Source organism: Oxyura jamaicensis, chromosome 2, assembly GCF_011077185.1.
Source record: "Oxyura jamaicensis isolate SHBP4307 breed ruddy duck chromosome 2, BPBGC_Ojam_1.0, whole genome shotgun sequence".
Taxonomy (NCBI): Eukaryota; Metazoa; Chordata; class Aves; order Anseriformes; family Anatidae; genus Oxyura; species Oxyura jamaicensis.
The window spans coordinates 135,489,526-135,510,495 of NC_048894.1; the positions used below are offsets into that span (position 1 = coordinate 135,489,526).

At 44.2% G+C, this 20,970-nt stretch overlaps 1 protein-coding gene across 1 annotated transcript in view; it reads left to right on the plus strand.

The window, feature by feature from the left end:
* The window catches only part of SDC2 (syndecan 2), a 58,038-nt gene that overhangs the window by 26,174 nt on the left and 10,894 nt on the right, over positions 1-20,970 (plus strand). The window contains exon 2 of the mRNA XM_035317515.1: positions 19,231-19,342. Coding sequence (XP_035173406.1) covers positions 19,231-19,342 — 112 coding nt within the window. The remainder of the gene's footprint in view (positions 1-19,230; positions 19,343-20,970) is intronic.

A 20,970-nucleotide genomic window follows, 5' to 3' on the forward strand; every position in this document is an offset into this window, starting at 1 on the left:
TGTTACCATTTGTTTAATGGCTATACAGAGTGGAATTAACAACTGGAAGAGAGTCGTAGTGCTCCAAGTGTGAAACAATAGCAGTCATCAAAAGACTATAAACAGCATTAGACGGGTAAAAAGTTTAAAATTTTGCTGGCTAATTAGCACAGTACTCTGTGCCAGAAGAGTTGGTTTTCTATACAGCCAGGTCTGCACATTTCGTTGCAGAACAGCAGTGTCTGGGTGCTTGTGTAGCACAGAGCTGCAATAGCTGCTGTTGCGCATGGCCAGAGAAATACAGCCTTTCCTCGCTGAAAGAAGCCTGCAGTCAGGAATTATGCTGCGCTTGCTTTTTCTTCCTTCCTCAGACAGCATCCAGAGAAATGAGCACCCGCTCGCTGTCCAAGCCCAGGGACCAGTCACCTACTGGGTTGGGTTAGAAAGTGTCATTACCAATAAACAGAGATCTCTTCTTGGAACCATCAGTTGCAAAAGTATGGGGCTGTGCTCTGAAGTCGTAGGGTTTGGGTTTTTTTTTTCAGTGCAGCTTATGGCAGCGCTGAGATCCTGAGGTTTCTTTCCAAGCCTCGTAAATGCCCTGTTGTCACAGTAATTGTGCCCTTGGAAAATGCAGAAGATTTGCTGGCTTTGCAAAGTGCGTCTCCGCTGTGTTATTTCAAAACTCATCCGGACCAACTGGAACCTGACTTTATAGGTGCCATTTCATTTCAGTCAGATTGGCACCCGAGTTTAACTTGTGTTCAGCTCTAAACTGTTGGTTTGCATCTTGTATACAACAGGAATTTTGTTAGCTGTGCCCTGTGGCTCCAGGGGTTATACCTCTTATTTTTTTCCTCCTGAAAGTCAGATTAAGCACTTCCTGAAGATGATAAAAGCTTGAGAAGGCACACATTCTCTCTGGATGTTTTCATTAATAGGTTGGTTTTGGTTGGAAGAGAGGTGTCTGAGTTCAGACATCTAAAACCAGGACTGTGGGCAGCCATTGATCTGTAGAAGGAGCTTTTGGTCCTAAATTTAGCTGCTCTGAAGATGCGTGCCTGAAATACACAGTGACTGTCTCCCCATCTTCTCGGTCTCACCTGAGAGTGCTGCTCCATTAAAGTCCTGAAATGGATAACCTTGCACGAGGCCTGTGGCTTCAAAATGAGAGGTAAAGTCTGTCTGTAGTGATTATGCTAATTGTGTAAGTGATACCGAGAGGGAAAGAAATGGTCTCCAGTGTTGATTTTGTGTTGTCAGCTGACAGGCAATGCCTTCAGGGCACTCTGCAGCCCTGCAGCCCCAGAAGCTCACTCCGTGTCTCTCACTTCACCTCTCAGGTACCAGCTGTGCTCATGCGAGTGGCCATGGGCTTTCAGTAAAGCTGATGGACTTACGGTAATGACTTTATGAAATGCCTTTGCTTACAAAATCCAGTTATCCAAGTCCATTGCCAGTGTGTGCTTGCCGTGGCACACCACAGGACATGTGGCAGCTCCCCCTCGGGTCGCCACTTTGATCCTTCACCTCCCTGTGCCAAGCAGAAAGTGGCACTGTGAGGAGGAGCAGATGCAGTTGAGAGGTTTGAAAAACTCCTTAGGTTTCATCCAAGGCTGTCTCTTAGGCCAAGGCACTTTCCACCGGGCCTGCTGAAAGCCCCAACCCATGCAGGAGCCACAATCGAGCTCGGGTGGCTGCCGAGCAGCAGGTGCTGGGCTCCCCATCCAGACCAGCCGCGATGCTGGGCACTTGCCAGAGGCTCAGGGTTTATTGGTGAGTAAATATGTGGGGCAGGAGCTGCCTTTAAATTAGCTGTCAGCTGAGATGTGTGAAACCCGCTGTCAATGTCCCAGTTAGAGAGAACTGGTTTCACCTTCGCTGCATCTCAATTAAATGGCATAACTCATGCGTCTGTGGGACAGCCTGTCTGCCCCAGCCAAATGGTGCAAGAGGCTCTGCCACATGAAATCCTTGTTTCGGGGTGAGGATGAAGGGCTGGACAGGTGGCAGATGCTGGTCATGTGCTTTGTATACCAACGAGAACACTGTGCAACACAATAAAGGAATATTTAAAGGCCGCGCATTAATCCGCACAGCCCCAGAAGTAGGGTAATCCAGGTGTGACCTGCCACAAGGTACGGCGAGTCCCTGGGGCTGCCTGTCATCAGCCTTACTGCAACCCCAGTCCCGTGTCTCAGCCAGAGGGCCCACGTCCTCTTCTTGGCCTTGGCTTCCCTGCCAGGGAAACTGCGCTTGTTCCCTTGGGCACGGCCATCAGCCGTGTGCCCGCGGAGCTGTTGCAAGCCAGGTCTGCGTAGCTCTGTGAGTGAGGGATGCTTACATCTTAACAAAAACGTGTCAGCACGGATTAGGTTGTTAAAAGGAATGAAGTAAGCCTTTGAATCCCCAACATGACAGTCTTAATCCCAGAGTCATTACAACATCAAGCAACAAGTCTGGAAAAGCCGTGGAGTTGGAGGCTGCTGCCCGGGATGGCTGCAGCCGGAGCAGCCCAGCTCTTCGGGGCTGCCGCCGCCTCCTCCTGCAGTGCTGGGGTTTCAAAAGGAGGGAAAATGAGGCAAAGCCACTGTGCTTTTATTACAATAGTGCATCCAGAAGGGAAATAATGTGGCAAATGGCTGCCATAACTGGGGGGTTTATGGTATCTTCTGTGCTTTGCTTTGAGAATACAAGCCTGAGACTTGACGTGTTCTGGGATCGCTGTGAATGCTGACTGGATCTGTGATTAATTCATCTTTAGCTTTGGGGTATAAAAAAGGAGTATGTGCCCTGGAAATTTTTCCAGCTGCTTACAGGGAAGCAATAATGAAAGTTCAGCGTTGAGATTGATTGATTACTCGCAGATTATAGAGCAGTAATTGCAGACAGTTTTACTGTTAAATGCTGCTTGGTATTAAACCACTTTTTTATAGCAGACTAGGAAGGCAGATGTCCATTTAATCTGTTTGGCTCCTTCAGCGCTGCATAATGTCATGAATGACAACCTTCTCCAGCAAAATGGAAACCTTCGGCTGCGTGTTCCAGTGGAGCACGCCTGGGAGCAAGTGAGCAGCTTGTTCCGCCGAGTGAGTCATGGCTGAACGTGAGCTTTACTTCGAGATGATCGAGCTGACTATCAGTCAGTAGCAGGATGTTAAAGGGATTTCCTAAGGTGGCATAAGGTGGAGAACTGGTGTGAGATATCCTAAACTATCCCTTTTGTTTGCATGAATCTTCCATATTGGTTTTAAAAAAGAAAGCAGTACAGACTGTACTGAGATGATAAAATTTATAAGTGACGCTTTTATATTTTGCTTCAGCAAATACTGAAAGAACACTTCCCATTTTTTGTTACCTTTGGATTGCAGCTGTAATGAGCACAAAGAGTGGAATAACAGAACCCCCTTGGTCTCCACAAAATGGGATTTCTGAAAATCAGGTCCCGTTCACTAGACCGCGCTTGCGGGACTTGCCGCAGAGCTGGCCCAGGCTGGGCGCGGAGAAGTTAACTTCCTGCGTGTGCATGCCCAGGCACAGCTCGATGGAAACTTCTCATCAGCTTTCTAATGACAATCTGGGCTTTTCACTGTGCATGCAAATTGTGTGCAACTCCAGACCGGCTCTAGTGGGAAAGCAATAAAGAAAAAGCATTGTTTGTCCCCATAAAGGCCACCGGCGGCTTGCCCGGAGGAGTGTGTTGGGCTCCCAGCGCCGTTTGCCTCCTGCTTGAAGCTGGTGGCTGCTGACACAGTGTGTGTGACGAGTGGCAGTGGGGCAGGTTGGATGTACCTGTCTGGGACGTAGCAGGTTGGAGGTACCTGTCCTTTTCCCTGCTGTTTGGTCTCTATTGGAGGCTGCAAGAACATCCATAGCAGACTTCAAACCGAGAAGAGAGTTAGGCTTGCTAAACATTGCCTCTTCCTTCTTGTTAAAATTGCAAACACCCTAATGAAGAAAGTGGTATTTGGGTAGGAAATAGGGTGAGCTCTTGCTTCACAGCAGACCGAGGAGCGTCCGAGCAGATGGGGCTGTCGACAGCGCCTTGTGACTCTTGCCTCACTCTGGGAATTGAAAACCAAAGCATTATACTGCAGCTTGTTTTCTTCCGCCCGCGCTATTTTCTTGGATTTATGTCACTTTTTGGTGTTCTTCCCCATAACTGTTCATTTTTTCCCCTTCAAACTAATTTTACAAGAGTGGAATAGAGGCTTGTTAAGCCTTTTGGTTGCATAACCTGCTGTATTTGAGCCATAAGCCAGTAATCTGCTCTTTGAGACCATCACACATTTCCCGTGGGGATTGCAGCATGAGTGTGTGTGTGCACACGTAATTAATGGAGGAAGGAAAATCACTGCCAGGAGTTGAACGAGGGCCTTTATTCTCCAGAAGGGGCAGTGCTCTGTCAGTCTGGGAACAGCTTCAGCACAGCAAATTCTTGGGGTGTCAGTGCAGCTTGATAAGCCAATTTCTCCGTAAGTGAAGTGTAGCCATGTATTTCACTGGATGATATTACTTGTTTTTGTGGGATGAGTCCAGTGTGGACTCATTTTTTTTAAAGAAATGGAGTGAGCTGATGACTCCACTTTATCAAAACGCTGGTAGCTGTTCCATTCTTCTGCCTAATGATTGTTGTTTATTGTATCATTAGGAAGTCGGATGAACTTCTGAGTGACTTTTAAGAAAAAACATCAGTGACAAACATGAATAGAGCTGCCAGCAGAAATGCTCTTCAGCTTCTCAGTTCTCAAGTGGTTCCTGGTCATCTTCTGTCCTCATTCAATTCCTGTCCTTGAAAATGGCATATGAAAGTATCTTTCTAATCTCTTCTGTCTGTCCAAAGTGCGTGAAGAAGTGCTGCTTGCCATGATGTAACATGTTGCAATTGCCTCCTCACGATTTTCTTCCCCCGTAGATCATATAAATCTGTCTCCATTTATGTTATTTGCAGAATGGTGTTTATCAGCAGGTTCTTAATCTAATTTGCTGATGTCTGGTTGTCAGAAAACCTGAGTTACACACTTCATGCTCTGCCCTGCATGGAGAGGTTTACTCTTGATTGAAGTCCAAGTGTCTAACCTGAAAAGAAGTTAAATTATTATTGTAAGAGGAAAAAAAATATCTCTACAGTTTACAATAAAACCATGTTACAGGAATATTCTTCCATCTCTCTGTGTAGATGTATATGCTAAAAATGCAGCTTTGCTTTGCATTGCTCTCATATAAAGCAGTCCTTGACTATTCTGTTTTCTTAGATACACAGATGCAAGCGTACTAGTCGTGTTGTGGCAGTGCAAAACTTGTGGCCTTGCTGTGGCAGATGTGCAAGTTTGGCCGTATGGTCTCTCTAAGCAGGGTCTTTACCCTTCCCCTGTTTGTCCTCAGATTTGTTTTTAAGCTTCCAGAACTCAGGGAAGCGAACAGGTTTGTGTGAGGTCAGGTCTATTAAGCAGCCAACATCCTTACTGCTTAGGCTGATGAAACCCCTTTTTGTTTTTTTGTTTTTTTTTTTTTCCATTTCAGAGTGCTGAGTGACCCTTTTTACTGAAGCAAACAAAAACAGGAACTAAGAAGCTTTCTAATCCCGTCAGTGTAGCAACCTTTTTTATTGTTTGCAGAGGAAAAGCAGTGTTTTGAATTAAACTTCTGTTATTAATCTGGGGATAGCCTTGTAAAGTACAATTGCTTTGGACATATCTACAATGAATCCTTAAGAGAACGTGTTTGTTTGATTGACAGCTACATAGAGCAGATTATGTGCTGCATTTCTGAAGCAGAACTGTTGGAAAGAAAAGAAGGTGCTGATAATAGGAATACATTTGTGCTGTACCTAAAATAACTCAAGGTTGGCAGGTTACTTACCCATTATGTTCATTATTTTTGCCAACACCTAGCTATGTTAAGGAAAATAAAGATGCCAGCACTGAATTAGTTGCTTCCATAAAACATTAGTTAAAAGGTGTTCTCCTGGTACTTGCAAACTTTACTGAACTGGCGACTTAAAAAAACATTTCTTCTTTCCCTTTGCTCAGCAAGGTACCGATTTAACATGGGAATACCAGTTCTGATGACACGAAGGGTCGCTGGCCACACCAGCTTTCAAGTTAGGAAACTTAGAAGTGAAAGGATCAGTTTTTGTAGATTGCATGTGGACTCTTAGGCAAATAGCCATGGCAGCTAAAACCGTCCTTGTTGCAGCCATTTCCCTGCTTTTGCATTAGCTAGAGGATATTGCTGTCGAAGAGCAGAAAGTTTTCCTCAGCCGGCACGATCTACATGATTATTCCGCGCCGTGAAGTGCTGCTGATATGAAACCCAAGAGCCCTGCTGATGCAGCAACGCACAGAGCACAGCTCCAGGGCAGCGGGCGCACGTTGAGCTCAGCGGTCTCAGCTGTGGGTTGTGACCTTGGCGGGCAGACCCACGGGAAGAGCATTGACTCGACCCCAAGCCCAGAGTTGCTCACCATATAAGTATTTCTGTTGAGTAGGAAGGCAGAGGAAGCATGGATGTGCCTTGATAATTTGGGAGGGGAGGAGAGAGAGGGAAGCTCTCAAGGCATGTCCAATGAGGAGAATAGGCTGCTCGCCTGTGCCTATCCATGGGTTATAATTCGGGGAAGACTGCTGTGCTGGCACTTGGCTTCTAGGTTGATACCTTCAGGCAGGAGCCTGCAGAAGACTAAGATTGCTTTGTGATGTCTGCTGATGTGTGGAGGGTTGAGATTTGCTTTTCCTACCGTGCCACAGAAATACGACCCTTAAACTGGCGACCTTTATCTGACAAGGGATTTAAGAGTAATGCTTAGTGTTTGTTTTTTGAGTTCGAAGCATGAGAAATTTGCCTTTCTTTTTCCTCTTCACTTGTTCACCTCCCAAGCCAGGTACTGTTTTCTTACTGAGTAGGTAAATACATTTGCTAGCTTCTGTTTCTTTACAATAGGTACTGAAAAAAAAAAAAAGGGTACAAACTAAATTGCATGGTCTAGAAAAGACGTGGATTTGGTCTGTTTCTTCTGCCTTGTGTTCATGTTGCCCCCTCACAGGAGGCTGCTTAAGTGGTTAGCCAGACTCCTGGCAGCAGTGCAGTGATCTGTTGGATATTAGAAGTGTATCATGAAAATAAGGAAAAATAAAAATTAAAATGGAAGTTGACAGACCCCGTTCTGGTTTCTGCTTGGTACCTCCCCGTTTTGTGCTGTATTGTAAGCAGGGCTTTAGCAATAATACAGGCAAAGCCTAACAAAGAGACTTGCTTGCTGGCAGAAAGTTGCTTAAAATAACTTACAGAGGATAAAGAGGCTGCCCAGGTCAATAATGCTGTGAAATCCTCAATGTGCAGCAGCTCCAGGAGGCTTTGTAGGCATATGGATTTTTAAAAGCTTTAGGCTGTTGATCAGGCAGTAGAGATTGCAGAGTGCTGCTAACCTCATATCGATGGTGTTGGGACATCTTTATGAAGGGTCAGGGTTTGGCTGCAGAAATAGCGAAATCCTTGTTCCCTTCAGCAGATCTCTGATTTCAGGTATGAATGCTAGGAGAAAAAAAGAGTTGTTTAGTGCTTTGTTGACAAATACTAAATATAATTAAGAGTCTTTGTTGTGTTTTACTCTTCAGTCAGGTCTATGACTGTCAAAAATGCTGTCAGACAACTTACCTGGCTTACTTTCCTTTAAATCAAGGGAAGCAAATTTCCCTTCATTATGGCAGGGAATATATTCTTTTTGTTTTCTAGTTGTATATAGGATTATTTTTACAGCACCATCTGAAGGTAATCAATATAAAGAAAGCTTATTTTAGCCATTTTTCATTGAAGATAGGCATGCATGATAACTGGGAGGAACTTTGTTATCATTTCCGTGGTCCTCCAGGACAAGCAGCTTTCTTGCCCGTGCTTTAAAATGAAAAATTATAACTCACTGAAGGGTGGCCCTTTGTGTAATTCCAGCTGAAACTTTTAATTTGAGCAATTCCTATCTATTCGCAGCAGACTACCTGATTCATTTTCTCTTCCTCTCCCCAACCGCCTGGCTGGGAAGCTGGCTGGGGCTGCAGGCAGGGAGCCCACCCCCTCTGTCGTCCCGGGCTGGGGAGCCAGGCGGGCTTGTCGGGGTGTCCCAGCCTTTTCTTCTCCCTGGTGGAAGCAGGGGAGCCGTGCCTGAAGGGCTGCATACCAGACAGAAGACTACTCCTGATGCCGTGCCGCCTGTGCAAGCTGCCGTATCTCTGATTTCACTCAACCACTTTTATAGAAGTTATTAGAGTGATGTTTTATCCCATCTGAAGTAAATTCATCTCTTATCTTTGTACACATCAAAGGAAATATGAACACCGAGCCTTTGTAGCAGAAATTCAGTGAAGTAAGACGGGATCAGAGCGCCGAATCCAACAACTTAATCTTGTAGACCAGTGAGATGAGTGGGTGTTAGACTGGTTGGCACCTGGAAACACAATAAAGTTGTTTGTTGTCTTACGGCTTGGGGATCTGGGATACAAAGTGGTATCTCACAAGGATGAACCTGGTCTGCTTCGTGTCTTCTGCTTGCTGTTTCTGTCCAAGAAACAGAAAGTAGCAGCGATACCATTTGTCTGCTTGGCTTCTCCTGACTAAATTTAACCCAATTTCGGATTTACCAGTTCTGCCAGAGGACAAACTGGTCCCTTAGCTCTGCACTTCCAGCCACCACCTGACCAGGTGGAAATAGTTACCTGAACACATGCAGTCATGATCACTTCCATGGACCCAACAAAGAAGACAGCATATGCAGTCTGCTCTGCTGGTTTACACAAAGTTCACGTTACACTGCAGTTCAATTTGCATTTCATATCATTAGGCAGTACCATTTTTTGGTGGAAAACCTTCACTGTTTGGTAGCACCCAAAGTAATATAAAAGATGATGACTTATGCGATATTTTTCTAAATATACTTATTCAAAGGGTGATTCTTCTGTCATATTGAGGGCGCAGCCTGTATATCTTGTTGAAACAAAACCGAGAGTATAGCATTTCATCTAAGTATTCTTAAAGCTTACTAGAGCTTTACTTTCCTTGAGTAAGAGTCTAGTGAGCCTGGGATATTGATGTGTTACCACCAGCATCCATCTCTGTTTTAAATGGTCCAGGGTTTCTCTTAGTTTTGAGCAGCTTATGACCATCTTCTGAAATGTGTTGCACGTTTGTTGGAGGGAGGGAAGTTCCTTCAGGCCGTTACTAAGATAGCACACAATTTCAGAAAGATCAAACAGATTTCAGATCTACCAGTGGCTGTTTTCCGCCTGCGGAGAGCTTTGGTGGAACGTCACCAGAGTCTACTGGCTATATCTGGCAAACAGAAGTGCCCGCTGAGGTCCGTGGACCTTGTTGTTCAAAGACTAATTGTCTGTTGAATAACAGGTTATGCTTGCTCACCGTGCTGCATTCAAGAAGGGCAAATAATCAGTCTTTAAACTGTGAAGCCTGATTCCTCATCACCTTTGACAAGCTTCAGGTGCAATGCATAATCTTTACTGGTAATATTTAATTGGCGTTCAATGTAACCTGAATAATGTATTTGTTTTATATGCAATCTGTCTGTTCATTCTAAAGGAATGTAATTGATTGAGATAGCTTATTGCAAAATTGATGCTACTAGTGGCAAAATATCTTAATTTAAACGATTTCATGTTAGTTGATTGTGGACTCCTCACATGGGGTTATTTTGTTGAAATCCATGGACTGGAAAGGAATCGATATGGGGCTTTTGAAACTGGTGGAGGTTTGCAGTGCTCCCACTACGATTGATTACAGCTGCTTTTGTAGGGCTCGAAAAAGAACAATCTGTATTAAAAACATCATTCTTTGGTATGAGCTTGAACAGTTCCAAATAGGTTTCCATGGGGGCTGCCCTGCAATTTGACCACTTCAAGGGATTGCAGTAATCACCAGTGGGCCAGGGCAGTGAGGCAGAGGAAAGGCTATTAGGTGGGAAGTTATTGGCATGCATGCCAGGGAGGTTGCCCTGGCAGCTTTAATCATTCATCCACATTCTCAAGAGGAGGGAGGAAAATATGTGTTTGTTCCTCTGATTGATTAGGAAAAAGGATCGGTAAAGCATAAAAGGAGAGGGGAGGTGTGGATGGAAAAGCCAACGCACATCAAAAGCACTGACTGGAACAGGTATGTGTAGTTAGGACCTGGATTGCAAAAGTTACCTGCATCTCCCATTAGGGTCAGGCTGGTGATGAGCGATTCGAAGATATCCTAACCTCTTCATTCTGTGCTTTCAAAAGAACACATTTAGCTTCTCGGTCACGGCTGTGCCTTAAATTTAACCTGTCTGAACATGGGCTGATGTGTCCTGAAGAAACTGATTAGCGTTTTGAGCCATGACAACGATTTGCATGGTGTTTTTGATCCTATTTTTGGTGAAACTGATCAGTGCTTTTTGGGAAACGTGCAGAAAATTGCTATGCTAATTGAGATAAATCAATCCGTGATGCACAGTGCTGGCTGCTAGCTGCTGATGCCGGTTTGCCTGCACACTGCCCTTTCATATTTCAGTCTGGAGTAGCACTTTGGAAGCTGATTCAGCTGTAGCCCATCTAAAATAGTTTCCCTGTTATACTGTGCCTACGTCAAAGGCAGAGTTGAAGAATAAACTGTTCTTTGTACTGATTGATGGCTTGGCATGAAAGCTGCAAGAGCTTTGAATCTTTTAATTTTGGGATTCCCAGAGAAACTTTGGCGTTAAACTTTCACTTTTACGTGGGAAGCTAGAATTGCTTCACACTCTACCCTGACTGTTAAGCAGTCTTGAGGTTTTCAACGTAAAGGAGACAACTGAACTGCAGTGTTTGGTTCTGGGTTTAACAGAGAATGGCCTGCTGGTGCAGAGTCAGGGAATGCCGAAATCATATAAAATCAGGGGCTTCGTGTAAACAGCACAGCAGCACTGTTTGTTTGTAGTTTTGTTTGTATCAGACTTGTCATATGCTCCATCATTCCTAAGTAATGGTTGGAGTAAATCTATATGGTAATTGGATTAAGAGGGTTTCCTGGTTCTAACCTGCAGCCTCTGCGGAGTGGGTCTGACCACATAGCTTCTGTTCCCCTCTGGGGCCTAGAACAGCAAGAAGTTTTGAGTGCTGCAGAAAGAAAATAAAATGCTGCCGTTTCAGGATTTTCATCGTATCTGTTATCTAGGTAACTTTTTCCTGCTGAGTTGTGGGTTAAGGCTATGGGACAGCTGAGAAGACTGCCTTGGTGAGGAGCTGCTCTTGACTGGTGTCTAGCAATGGCAGAGGTCCAGAGACGCAGCGCTTGGTTGTTTCAGGAGATTCTGCCTAACCAAAGGAAGATATAGGTATCTTCTTCAGGGTAGGTGATGAAGGCATCTCCTGTAGAGGCAGACCCACCTCTGGTCTTGCACAGCTAGTGGTCCTTTAATACATCTTCACGTGGGCTAAAGCCTGACTGAATAGCCTAGGAGGGCTGTTCGATAACCAGAGTTTTCTCTGTTACTCATCTCCTAAATATCTGTTGCAGCTGGAGTGCAAGTTCTTTGTTCTGTTCTTTGTCCCAAATTGGTACTCATGGTAAAAATGAAAGCTCTATCCTTACCTGCTGCAGTGCTTGCCTCCCTCCTGCAACTTTGTACAACAACCTCTGTCCCACCCTGGGCAGCACAGTTCCTGGGCAAGGAAATGGATTAATAGAGAAGTTTGATCTAGTGGATAAATGATGCACAGCTGGAAGTCAGATGCTGTGAGAAGTGGAAAGGTAGAAGGTTTTTCCATTGGAATTTACCTCAGTCAGGCCAGAATGTTAGAGGACATTTATCATTCTCCTCAAGGCAGGATAAGCCTTAGCTCCAAAACTGTAAGCAGGCCAAAGACTCGCTATAGAGATCTGTGAGCCTTTCTAATGGGAAGAAAACCAATTCCAATTAAGCTTCAACAAGTGCTCCTGTTATCATTTTAAGTTCTGTTGTCACATAATGTACCATACGGCATGCAATTGCACATTTGGGAATATTTCTGAAGGCACAGATGATTGTTAGAAAACAGACACACACGTTTCTGTGACTTTGTTAGAGTGCGAAGCGCAATCTATAGACTGCAACATTGCTGTGGTACGTGGCCATCAGCAAAGGGTGGCTGAGATGGTGGTGGCTTGTTCGTGTCCCCTCACCCTGGGGTGCTCTTTGCCTTCAGGTATTGCCCCGTGAGCACCATGGCTGTGGTGTTGTCTTCTTCAGCACGAACCACGAGGCTGCCGAAATGTCTGCCACCAGAGAAAGTTGTTTTTATTAATTCTGTCGCTGTCAAATACGCCTCTGTTTTGGTAATTAGCCTGGCGTAACAGACTGTGTGCATCTTAAAAGCACACATATTTTGACTCTTGGCTCCGACGTCAGGCAATCTCTGTACATCAGATCGTTGGGTAGACTCCCGCTGCTGAGCGCTTGCGGTAGCGAGGCGCTTTTCACTACTCGTGTTTATTTTGGGCTCGATGCTTTTCCTCAGCCACCACGAACGGTCAAACGCTGTCTTCATCCATCAGGGGAGGTTCGAAGGCCGGAGCTTCGGCTTTGTGCAGCATCAGGAAGTTCTCCCACACGAGGCCCAAGCAGCGTGAATAATCTTCCTGGCACGTGGTGCCGGTGCCACACCAGGCCGCACCAGGCCGGGCTGCTGGTGGTGCTGGATTTAGTAGGGACACTCGTACAGAGCCGACGTGCTGTTTCACCCTTACCTGAGGAAGGGCAGTGAACGTCCTCTATGCTTTTAAAAACCCCTTTTGGAAATCAGCTGTACCGGAATGAGTCACTGAAATCCAACCTTGTTGTTTCCTTGGCCAAAAACGACGGTGGGGGAGGCAGGGGGCCAGAGCATTGCAGTACAGGCAGTTCCCGGTGCGAGGCTGGTTTTCACATCGTGTCTGCGGACGAGCAGGACTGGCACTGAAAGTCAGCGGCCCTGGGGAGTGCTTACGGGGTTTCGTGCAGTGCCGAGGTAGAGCTGGGAGATGGCTACCGTGTCAGAAATGATTCAGGGGAAATGAGCAAAGCAGATGGTTGTGTCCCTACGAAACACTGACTCTGGAACTAGCAAAATTCAGTCTGATGCCTGTTGTTATGGAAAGAAGGCTTCTGCTATGATTGCAATTGCCCTAACTGTTGTGTAGGACAGCTTTCCTGTGTCCAGTACCTACCCCGCTAACATCACCCTTGTGCAGGCAGCATGGTGTCTCCAAGGAAGAAAACGGGGACCCCTCAGAGTGTTGTGCATAAATTACATTGCCAATTATTAGCATTCTAATTTTTATTATTTTTTTAAAATCCCATAGCAGTCCACCACTGTAACCCACATCACCACCGTTTCTGCCTAAGGTCCCATTACAGTTGGCTTTTGTTGAGAAGAATTTGGCCTGTGAGTGCTTAAAAGTGGCCACCACAACCCTGAAAGGAAATAGTAGGGGCTACCTTGATAGTAGTACTTCTTTCCTCCCCTTTTCTTTTGTGCCCAGCTGTAGGACATGTCATTGAATGGAAAGAAAGGCATCTGTAGTAAGACTGTCAGTGGAAAATACTTCTGGAGAGTCCAATCTCATAATGTACTATCCTCCTACAAAATCATGTATTGGTAGCAGGGTGCAGGCAGGCCACACAGGGGTGCCCAGGCTGAAGGAGGGGGGTGAGCACTGTCGGAGCCATCAGCAGCTTGTCCCTGGGAACAGTAACATGATGGAAATGGCAGGAGGAGCTCTGGGTACCACATTTCTCTGGGAAAAAGCAGAGTTTCTTGTTTCACATAGAATCACAGAATGGTTTGGATTGGAAGGGACCTTAAAGCCCGTCCAGTTCCAGTCCCGTGCCATGGGCAGGGACACCTCCCACCAGACCTTTGGTTGCCCAAAGCCCCATCCAGCCTGGCCTTGAGCACCTCCAGGGATGGGGCATCCACAGCATCTCTGGGCAATCATGACTTTTATTCCTGGACCAAGTTAACAAATTCTGTAGGGGACGGTCTCACCAGTGTTTCTGGTGTAATGAGGAAAGACAAACAGCGAGCAGCATTATCAAGATACCTGCTGGCTTTGGGATCAGCAGCGCTGTGGCTGAGGTTTGTGAGGGCACAGATCATAGTCCTTTTTCAGGAAGCCTACAAGGAAGTACAGTTTCTCCTTCTCCTGTTCTCCAGCTTTCTGTGGGAGTCTGTGGAGTGGCCCTCAGGCTTTAGATGAGTATATTCACGTATTTAGCTTTCCAAAAAGGTATTATATGTGGACACTAACTCACTTTGATGAACTCAGAATCACCAGCTGAACATACTTTTATACTTGCGCTAATTGAACAGCACAATCTGTTAATAGAAGAGTAAAATGTGTTTTCCTTTCTCCCCCTTACATATGAAATTCTGACTAATCAACAGCTGTAATGCTTGCAAATTTTTAGAGCCTTCTGGCTTAGAGATTTGTGATATAACATCACTTTAAAAATATTAGTCTGGTTCTGTGCATACTAAACGGGTTACATCTAAAAGATTTCCATCTGGGGGAAAAGGGAGGCAATGTACCATTAATAACCCTGCTGCAAACCTCAAATTCCCTATCCCACAGATATACCAAAAAAGGGAGAGAGAGAAATTTGAGTGCATCTGTAAGTAATAAAATGTTTCCTTCCATATGTCAGTTATTCATTGCTGTTTCAAACAGCCACGACATGCGTGGTAGACATGACTTCCTCCTCTTTCTTCTCCACTGCTCCTCACACCAGCTTTCTTGGCTTTATCCTTATGGCATACATGTCTTTAATGTCTTGCTCCTAAATCATGCCCACATAATGGGAGGACTGACTGTAACAACAGGCCTGTAAAAGGGAATGGCTAATACAGGGTAATATTTACTTTTTTTTTTTTTTTTTTTAAATACATAAATGTGTGCCATCCATTTCCAGCCCTACAGCTGCCTGAAGATTGTTTTTAATTTTTGCCGTCACAATTTTGATTAATGATTTATGCCTTTCATAAGAAGATGAGTCAGAGGTTTTTTTTGTTTCCTCTCATTTTGTGCCAGAATCTGAGGTGTTTTTTTTGTTGTTGTTTTTTTTATTTTTAGGATGTCCTGGATGATCCTGAATCTATTAACCTAGAAATCATTACAAATTTAAGCTTTGCTAAAATAAAGATTTTGAGATTTCAAATTCAACATGAAACTGGTATGGGGGTATCTTCTGTCTCGTACTTGATGGGTGCTAATCTGCACTACACCCACGAGATTTAGCTTTATGCCAGTATAGTCAATAACCAGGCAGGAATCAGTGATCATTGGCATGTAGTATGTGAAGTATTCAGGTCACAGGATTTTGCAGCATTATATTCTTGGAATAAAAAAGTAAGTGGGATAACAATGATGGACGAGAATGCAATCTCTGTCAAGAGGTAATGAGCAGTTTTTATGGCTTCAGGGCCAGATTAAAGGACTGATAACATAGACATCCTTGCCTGGTGTTCCTGCCATTTTAATAGAACTGAAAATAATGCTGTTACATAAAAGTGACATGAGGGCCATCAATTCAATTGTTAGCCATGGGAAATAGCCCCTTAAATATTTGGCCTTTGCAGTAATTTACAGAAGATTCATGGAGTTAGAATTTGCAAAGTTATTTTTCTCCTAAATGCATTAAAGTGCTAGTACAGACCTTTCTCCGTGCAAGCATGCTGACAATAGGCTCATTTTTCCAACTTATCTTTTCTGGACACCCTGGAATTGGTCCATGGGCTCCCATGGATTCCCAGCTGACAAGCAAGAAAACATTTGTCAAGCAACTATTAAATCAAATTTATTTTACATAGCATAAAATCGTGAAGCTTAGCTTAAGTGCTTGATACTCACTTGAGCACCGTGAAGTATTCTTTTATTTCTATTAACCGGCTCTCATTTTTCTAAGCTTAATCTCCACGGAATTATTTTTAATGGCTGTGCAGAAATGTTAACTCTGTGTTTTTTTTCTTATTATTATTATTTCTTAAGACAATTTCTGTTCCAAGTGGACTAAAGCAGTTGTGTGCTGCTGAGCAGCTGGGAAAAGAGACACAAGCTGTGGGTGTAGAGGGGATGCTCCCATCCTAACTCTAGCTACATGGGTACAGTGCAGTGCTTTTGTCTGTGCCAATGCCTGGGGATTTTTAAACCAGGGATTGCTTCTTTGGGCCTCTGCTTTGAGAGGGGCCTTGTGTCCTGCCCAGGTTCCACAGGGGAGAATTGTTTAAACTGGAAATGGGCTGAAACAAGGGGCCTTCTGTCCAGAGAAGCTGCAAAACGTGTTCCTCAGATGGAGCTTGAGGTCTAAGCTGAGTGCACTTGGGGTTCACTCTAACATTTATTTCTCCATATAGTAAATAGTGGACTAAATCTCTAAGAGTCTGTGGGAAACAGCTTTCTCATTCTGATGGAGTCTTGCCACCCACAACACTAGATATTCAATAATTTTTCACATCGTATGTCCTTTGCATCCCCAGGATAAAAGACAATGGATGCTAAAATTACTGCTGAAAACCACCCAGGCTTTTTCTTCCATTTCTGTTCCTCTGTTTTCAGCTGATGTAAATCTTACGAACATCTCGGCATAGCTAGAAATGAAAGCTTTTGGCAGCCAAAAAGCCATAATTCATTGAAAGAAATTGAGTGAATATGATGGTAGGGAGCCTGGCTGACTAGGGCACTCAAAGCTTGGGCTGTGCTGGGTTGGCTGCTCAGCTGTCTTTCAGAAACTGAGTCTTTGGAAGAACTTGTCAGGGGTCTTTTCAGACTTCGCCGACTCCTGTGAGGCTGGGAAGAGCAACAAAACAGGGTTGTTTGTTTTGGAGGAGGGGCATCTGCTTGTTGTTGTTGTTTGATTTGTTTTTTCTCTCTTTTTGTTATTGTTGTTTGTTCAGTTCTGCTAAGTTTGCTTCTGATACAGACAGAATTGGGAAATGGCCTGGGGAATAAGCTGATTGTTAAGTCTGTATTTTTATTCAATAGTAAAAATCCCGGGCATGGAGTTGGGATGCCTCTGTTCTCACTCAGACCTATTTTCATTCATTAGCATTTGCAAACCCAGGCGGCTTCTAAGCCGTTGCCAATTTCTGTTGGCAATTTCCATTGTTAGGAAATTTCTACAGGTAGATCTTTTTTTTTCCCAGCTTGGAGTTGGTAATATTTATTATCCTTGCTACCTTTTGAATACTCTGTGTCTTTTCAGCGCTCATTGCCAGCCACCTGCATTTCCGTTTAATAACGTTTTGTTTTTTCCTGCCTGATACTGAGGAGTGGGCTGTTTTTACTGGGATGGTGGCTGAAAGTAAAATGGGGTGAAGTGGCTTGTGCCATTGTCGCAGCGATCAACAGCAGGATATTTGTCCTGCACCGGGGAGTTGTTTTCCTATACGGAAGCAGTCCCAGCTGAGTCTTAATTACAATACCACCTTTGCACCTACCGAGGCACTCGAAGGCTTCCTTTGGAGACATCTTTTAAAGGAATTAAAGTCACTTGATGGTGACCAGACATCGTCTTGAATTTCTGCTTTGGACTGCAGCCAGCTCCAGGCAGACCGTGCGAACTAGAAGCAGCAGCTGAGAGCAGGCCTTTTGTAAACCTATCTTAAAAACAGTCCTCGTCCGTCCGTCCGTACATCCGTCACCCCACCCCATATCCCACAGGTGAAAGCTGCGGTACCAAGAGCAGACTTTGACCATTTTATTATTTTTTTTTCTCTTTAGAAGAAAAACAGGGTAATACTGTTCTAGTTCAGAGCTGGTAGAAGAGCCGTAGGTACTGCCAGTGCAAAGGTCTGTCACTCCGAAATACTCTATTTTTTTGACCTGAAGGGAAAAAATTACCTTGGAAACACAGATTTGGGTCATCTTATACGTGAGTTACCCCTTTCACAGTTTTGTACCTCTTCAGGAAAGCTGTAGTGGATATTTTGTTGAATAAAATGGTCAATCAATGCCATGTAGTAAAAAGCAATCACAGTTGGAAACTCAGAATGGAGTTTTGGGTGATTTCATGAGATGCATGTTGGTGTAATATTGCACTTTGCCTTAAAACTCACAGACTCCCAGGGTGGCTGAGGCCGGCAGGGCCCTCTGGAGCCACCTGGTGCCACCCGTGCCCAAGCAGGGACACCCAGAGCAGGGTGCCCAGCACCACGTCCAGGCGGCTTCTGAAGGGCTCCCAGGAGGAGACCCCACAGCCTCTGGGCAGCCTGTGCCAGGGCTCCGTCACCCGCACAGCACAGGAGTGCTTTCTGAAAAAACTCTATTGGCAGCTGCCAAACTCCTTTTTTTCAACAAGTTGTGGCAAACACGTTCACAAAAATGATGGTGAAATTACCGGCAGTCATAGAGGCAGGTACCTTTTTGGTAATCAAAGCCACATAGCTGCTGTAGGGTAGTTTATGCTCTGAGGAATCACAAGCTGCTATGGAGGAAGACAATTTCTAATCTTTCAAAGCCTGAATTCTCAGTCTAAAGTGATTATTGACACCTTGTTTTATTGGTGGCTCATTGCAGCAGAATCTGTCTTTTGTGGGGAAATAACTTGTAGACTTGTGGTGCAAGTCACAAGAAGCCAATTTTATAGCCTGTTGAAGCTAAAGATAAATTTTAGGAGAGATGCCCCGATTTAGAAATTAAGGTAGCTTGCCTAACCAGAATTTGGTAAGTCTGCTATCGATTCAGCTAGAAATGTCATAATCCTTAATCAATAGCGTTGTCTTTTAAATATTTGTATTTTGTAGACCCCATTGTTCATTCTAACTTGTAAAGAGTTTAGTGAGGTTTGGCTCAATGTGCATCAGAGATGTTTTCTGAGCTTATTGCTTCCCATTTGAGATCAAATGACTGACTTCAGATGACAGCCCTTAGATTTGTATACTTGAGGTCTTGACAGAGGGTTTCGGTCCTGGGATTTGCTTCTTTCTTTTTACAGAAGTGCTTCAGAGTGTATTGCAAATCCTGTTTATTCATTCATGCATTTAGTGAGATGAAGTGTGATCTGAAGGAGACTTGCTTCCCACAGATTGGGTAGTTTCTTAGTTTTCATTGTGTAGCCTTGGATATTTTTTATGCTATGACTTTTTACAAATTTCTTTAACATCTTCAACAAATGTGTTGCATTTACTGTTCAGGATAGCGACATCAACCTTGGAAATAGGAGAGAAAATTAAGCCTGCTATGCTAGAGAACTGTTATCTTTCTAACCATTCACTTTTATCTGTTTTTCAGAGAGCAGATTTGACGTCTGATAAGGATTTATACCTGGACAACAGCTCTGTTGAAGAAGCATCAGGCGTCTATCCAATTGATGATGATGATTATTCTTCTGGGTCAGGTTCAGGTAAGATTGCATGTCACAATTTGATTTTTAAAATGTGCAAGAAATAATACAGTTATTTAAGGAAAAGCTATGCAGTTTTCCTGTATGAGCTGGATATCCTTTCAGTATCATCATCAGTGCTCTATTTACAGAGCACTGAGCGCCCCTGAGGCCTGGGTTTTAAATATTAACTTTCTGCTCTTACTCCTTAGTTGCATCATTTCACTCCTCCCCCCTGCATGTTATTTTCTCTCTGCTCTCCCTCCTTGTTTCTGTGTGGATCTCTCTGGAGTTTAGAAGTAAGGATTAGAGAAAGCTTACTTCTCCCTTGGCATAATGCTAATTTAGCAATCTGTATGAAAACATAGCAGCAGCGATCTTGTTTTCTCTTACATGCTTTCAGGTTCACGTAAACACAGCGTCCATTTATTTGTTGTTGTTCTTTTAAATTTAGAAATCTGGAAACTGCCAAAGACACGACAGTTTTCTCTGAGTTAATTACATCCATATAGTGGATAAAGAAATTCATAAACATAACACACTGAGTTCCCAGACTTAAACACTCATTAGAGGCGTGTAGCTAGCTCATCATTCTTCAAAAAACTGTCAGTGAAACCTCATTAATCATTTCTCTTAGAAAGCCTCTTTAGGAAATGTCTTCTAGACTGGCTGGGATACTCCAGCTTTTAAAAGCTAGGTGCAGGGTTGTATGGTAGTTCTGGCAGAGACGTTTCCTTGTTGCTGTTGGTATTTGCTGTGCTGTTGTGGAAGTCCCATGTATTTTCCAAGTTTGTTACTTGTTTGTTTGGTGTTTCACTTTTTGTAATCTGTCTTTCGATGTTTATATGTACTTGTGAATCTTTAAAGGTCGAGCCCTTCTTTTGTAGCACCTTGTCTTTGCTGCTGTTGTAAGCCTCAGCTGAGGTTTTTCAGAGGGATTTTTGTTTTTCCTTTCTTTTGGAGGTTCAAAGATTTGTTAAAATGTGGTCTGCAAAAGTCTGATTTTGCTGTCAGGCAAATTCAGGCTCATTGGCCGCTGTCACCTGAGTGATACCCAGCATTTTAAAGCCCTCCACAAGGTGAATCTTACGTTCCAGTGTGATCAGAGGCTTCATCAGACCTCCTTGCTGCAGACTTCTTTGAGGGAAAATTTCATCGGGGGGGGGGGGCTGCGGGGCGGGGGGGGGGGGCGGGGAGAGGGAAGAGAATGTGCAATTCAGTGATTTCATACACTCTAAGTAAAGTTTTGATCTTTGAGAAAATTGCCATCCCATTCTGTCATGTCTTCAGGTGCTGGTGACTTCGTAAGCCTCAGGAAAGGAGATAGATTGAGCATGAACAGTTATGGAGAAGGGTCTATTTTCTTTTGTTTTCTTCTGTCTGTGACGTTTTAGCAGTTTCTTATATGGAAGATTCGAAACGCATCCCTTCTTTTGAAGTGGAAAGACTTCAAAAGTGGCTTCAGACTTCCTTAACCCATCCATGTAGAAGAAGTGGATCCTGAAGGACAGAAAGTACCTCTAGACATCACCAACAGTAATGCCTTTATTTTCTCTTCTCTCCTTTCCTGTGCTCAGCCTTGAGCTATGGATGGGAGATGGAGTGTATAATGCACCAAGAAAATTGAGAGCTCTGCCACCTCATGCGAC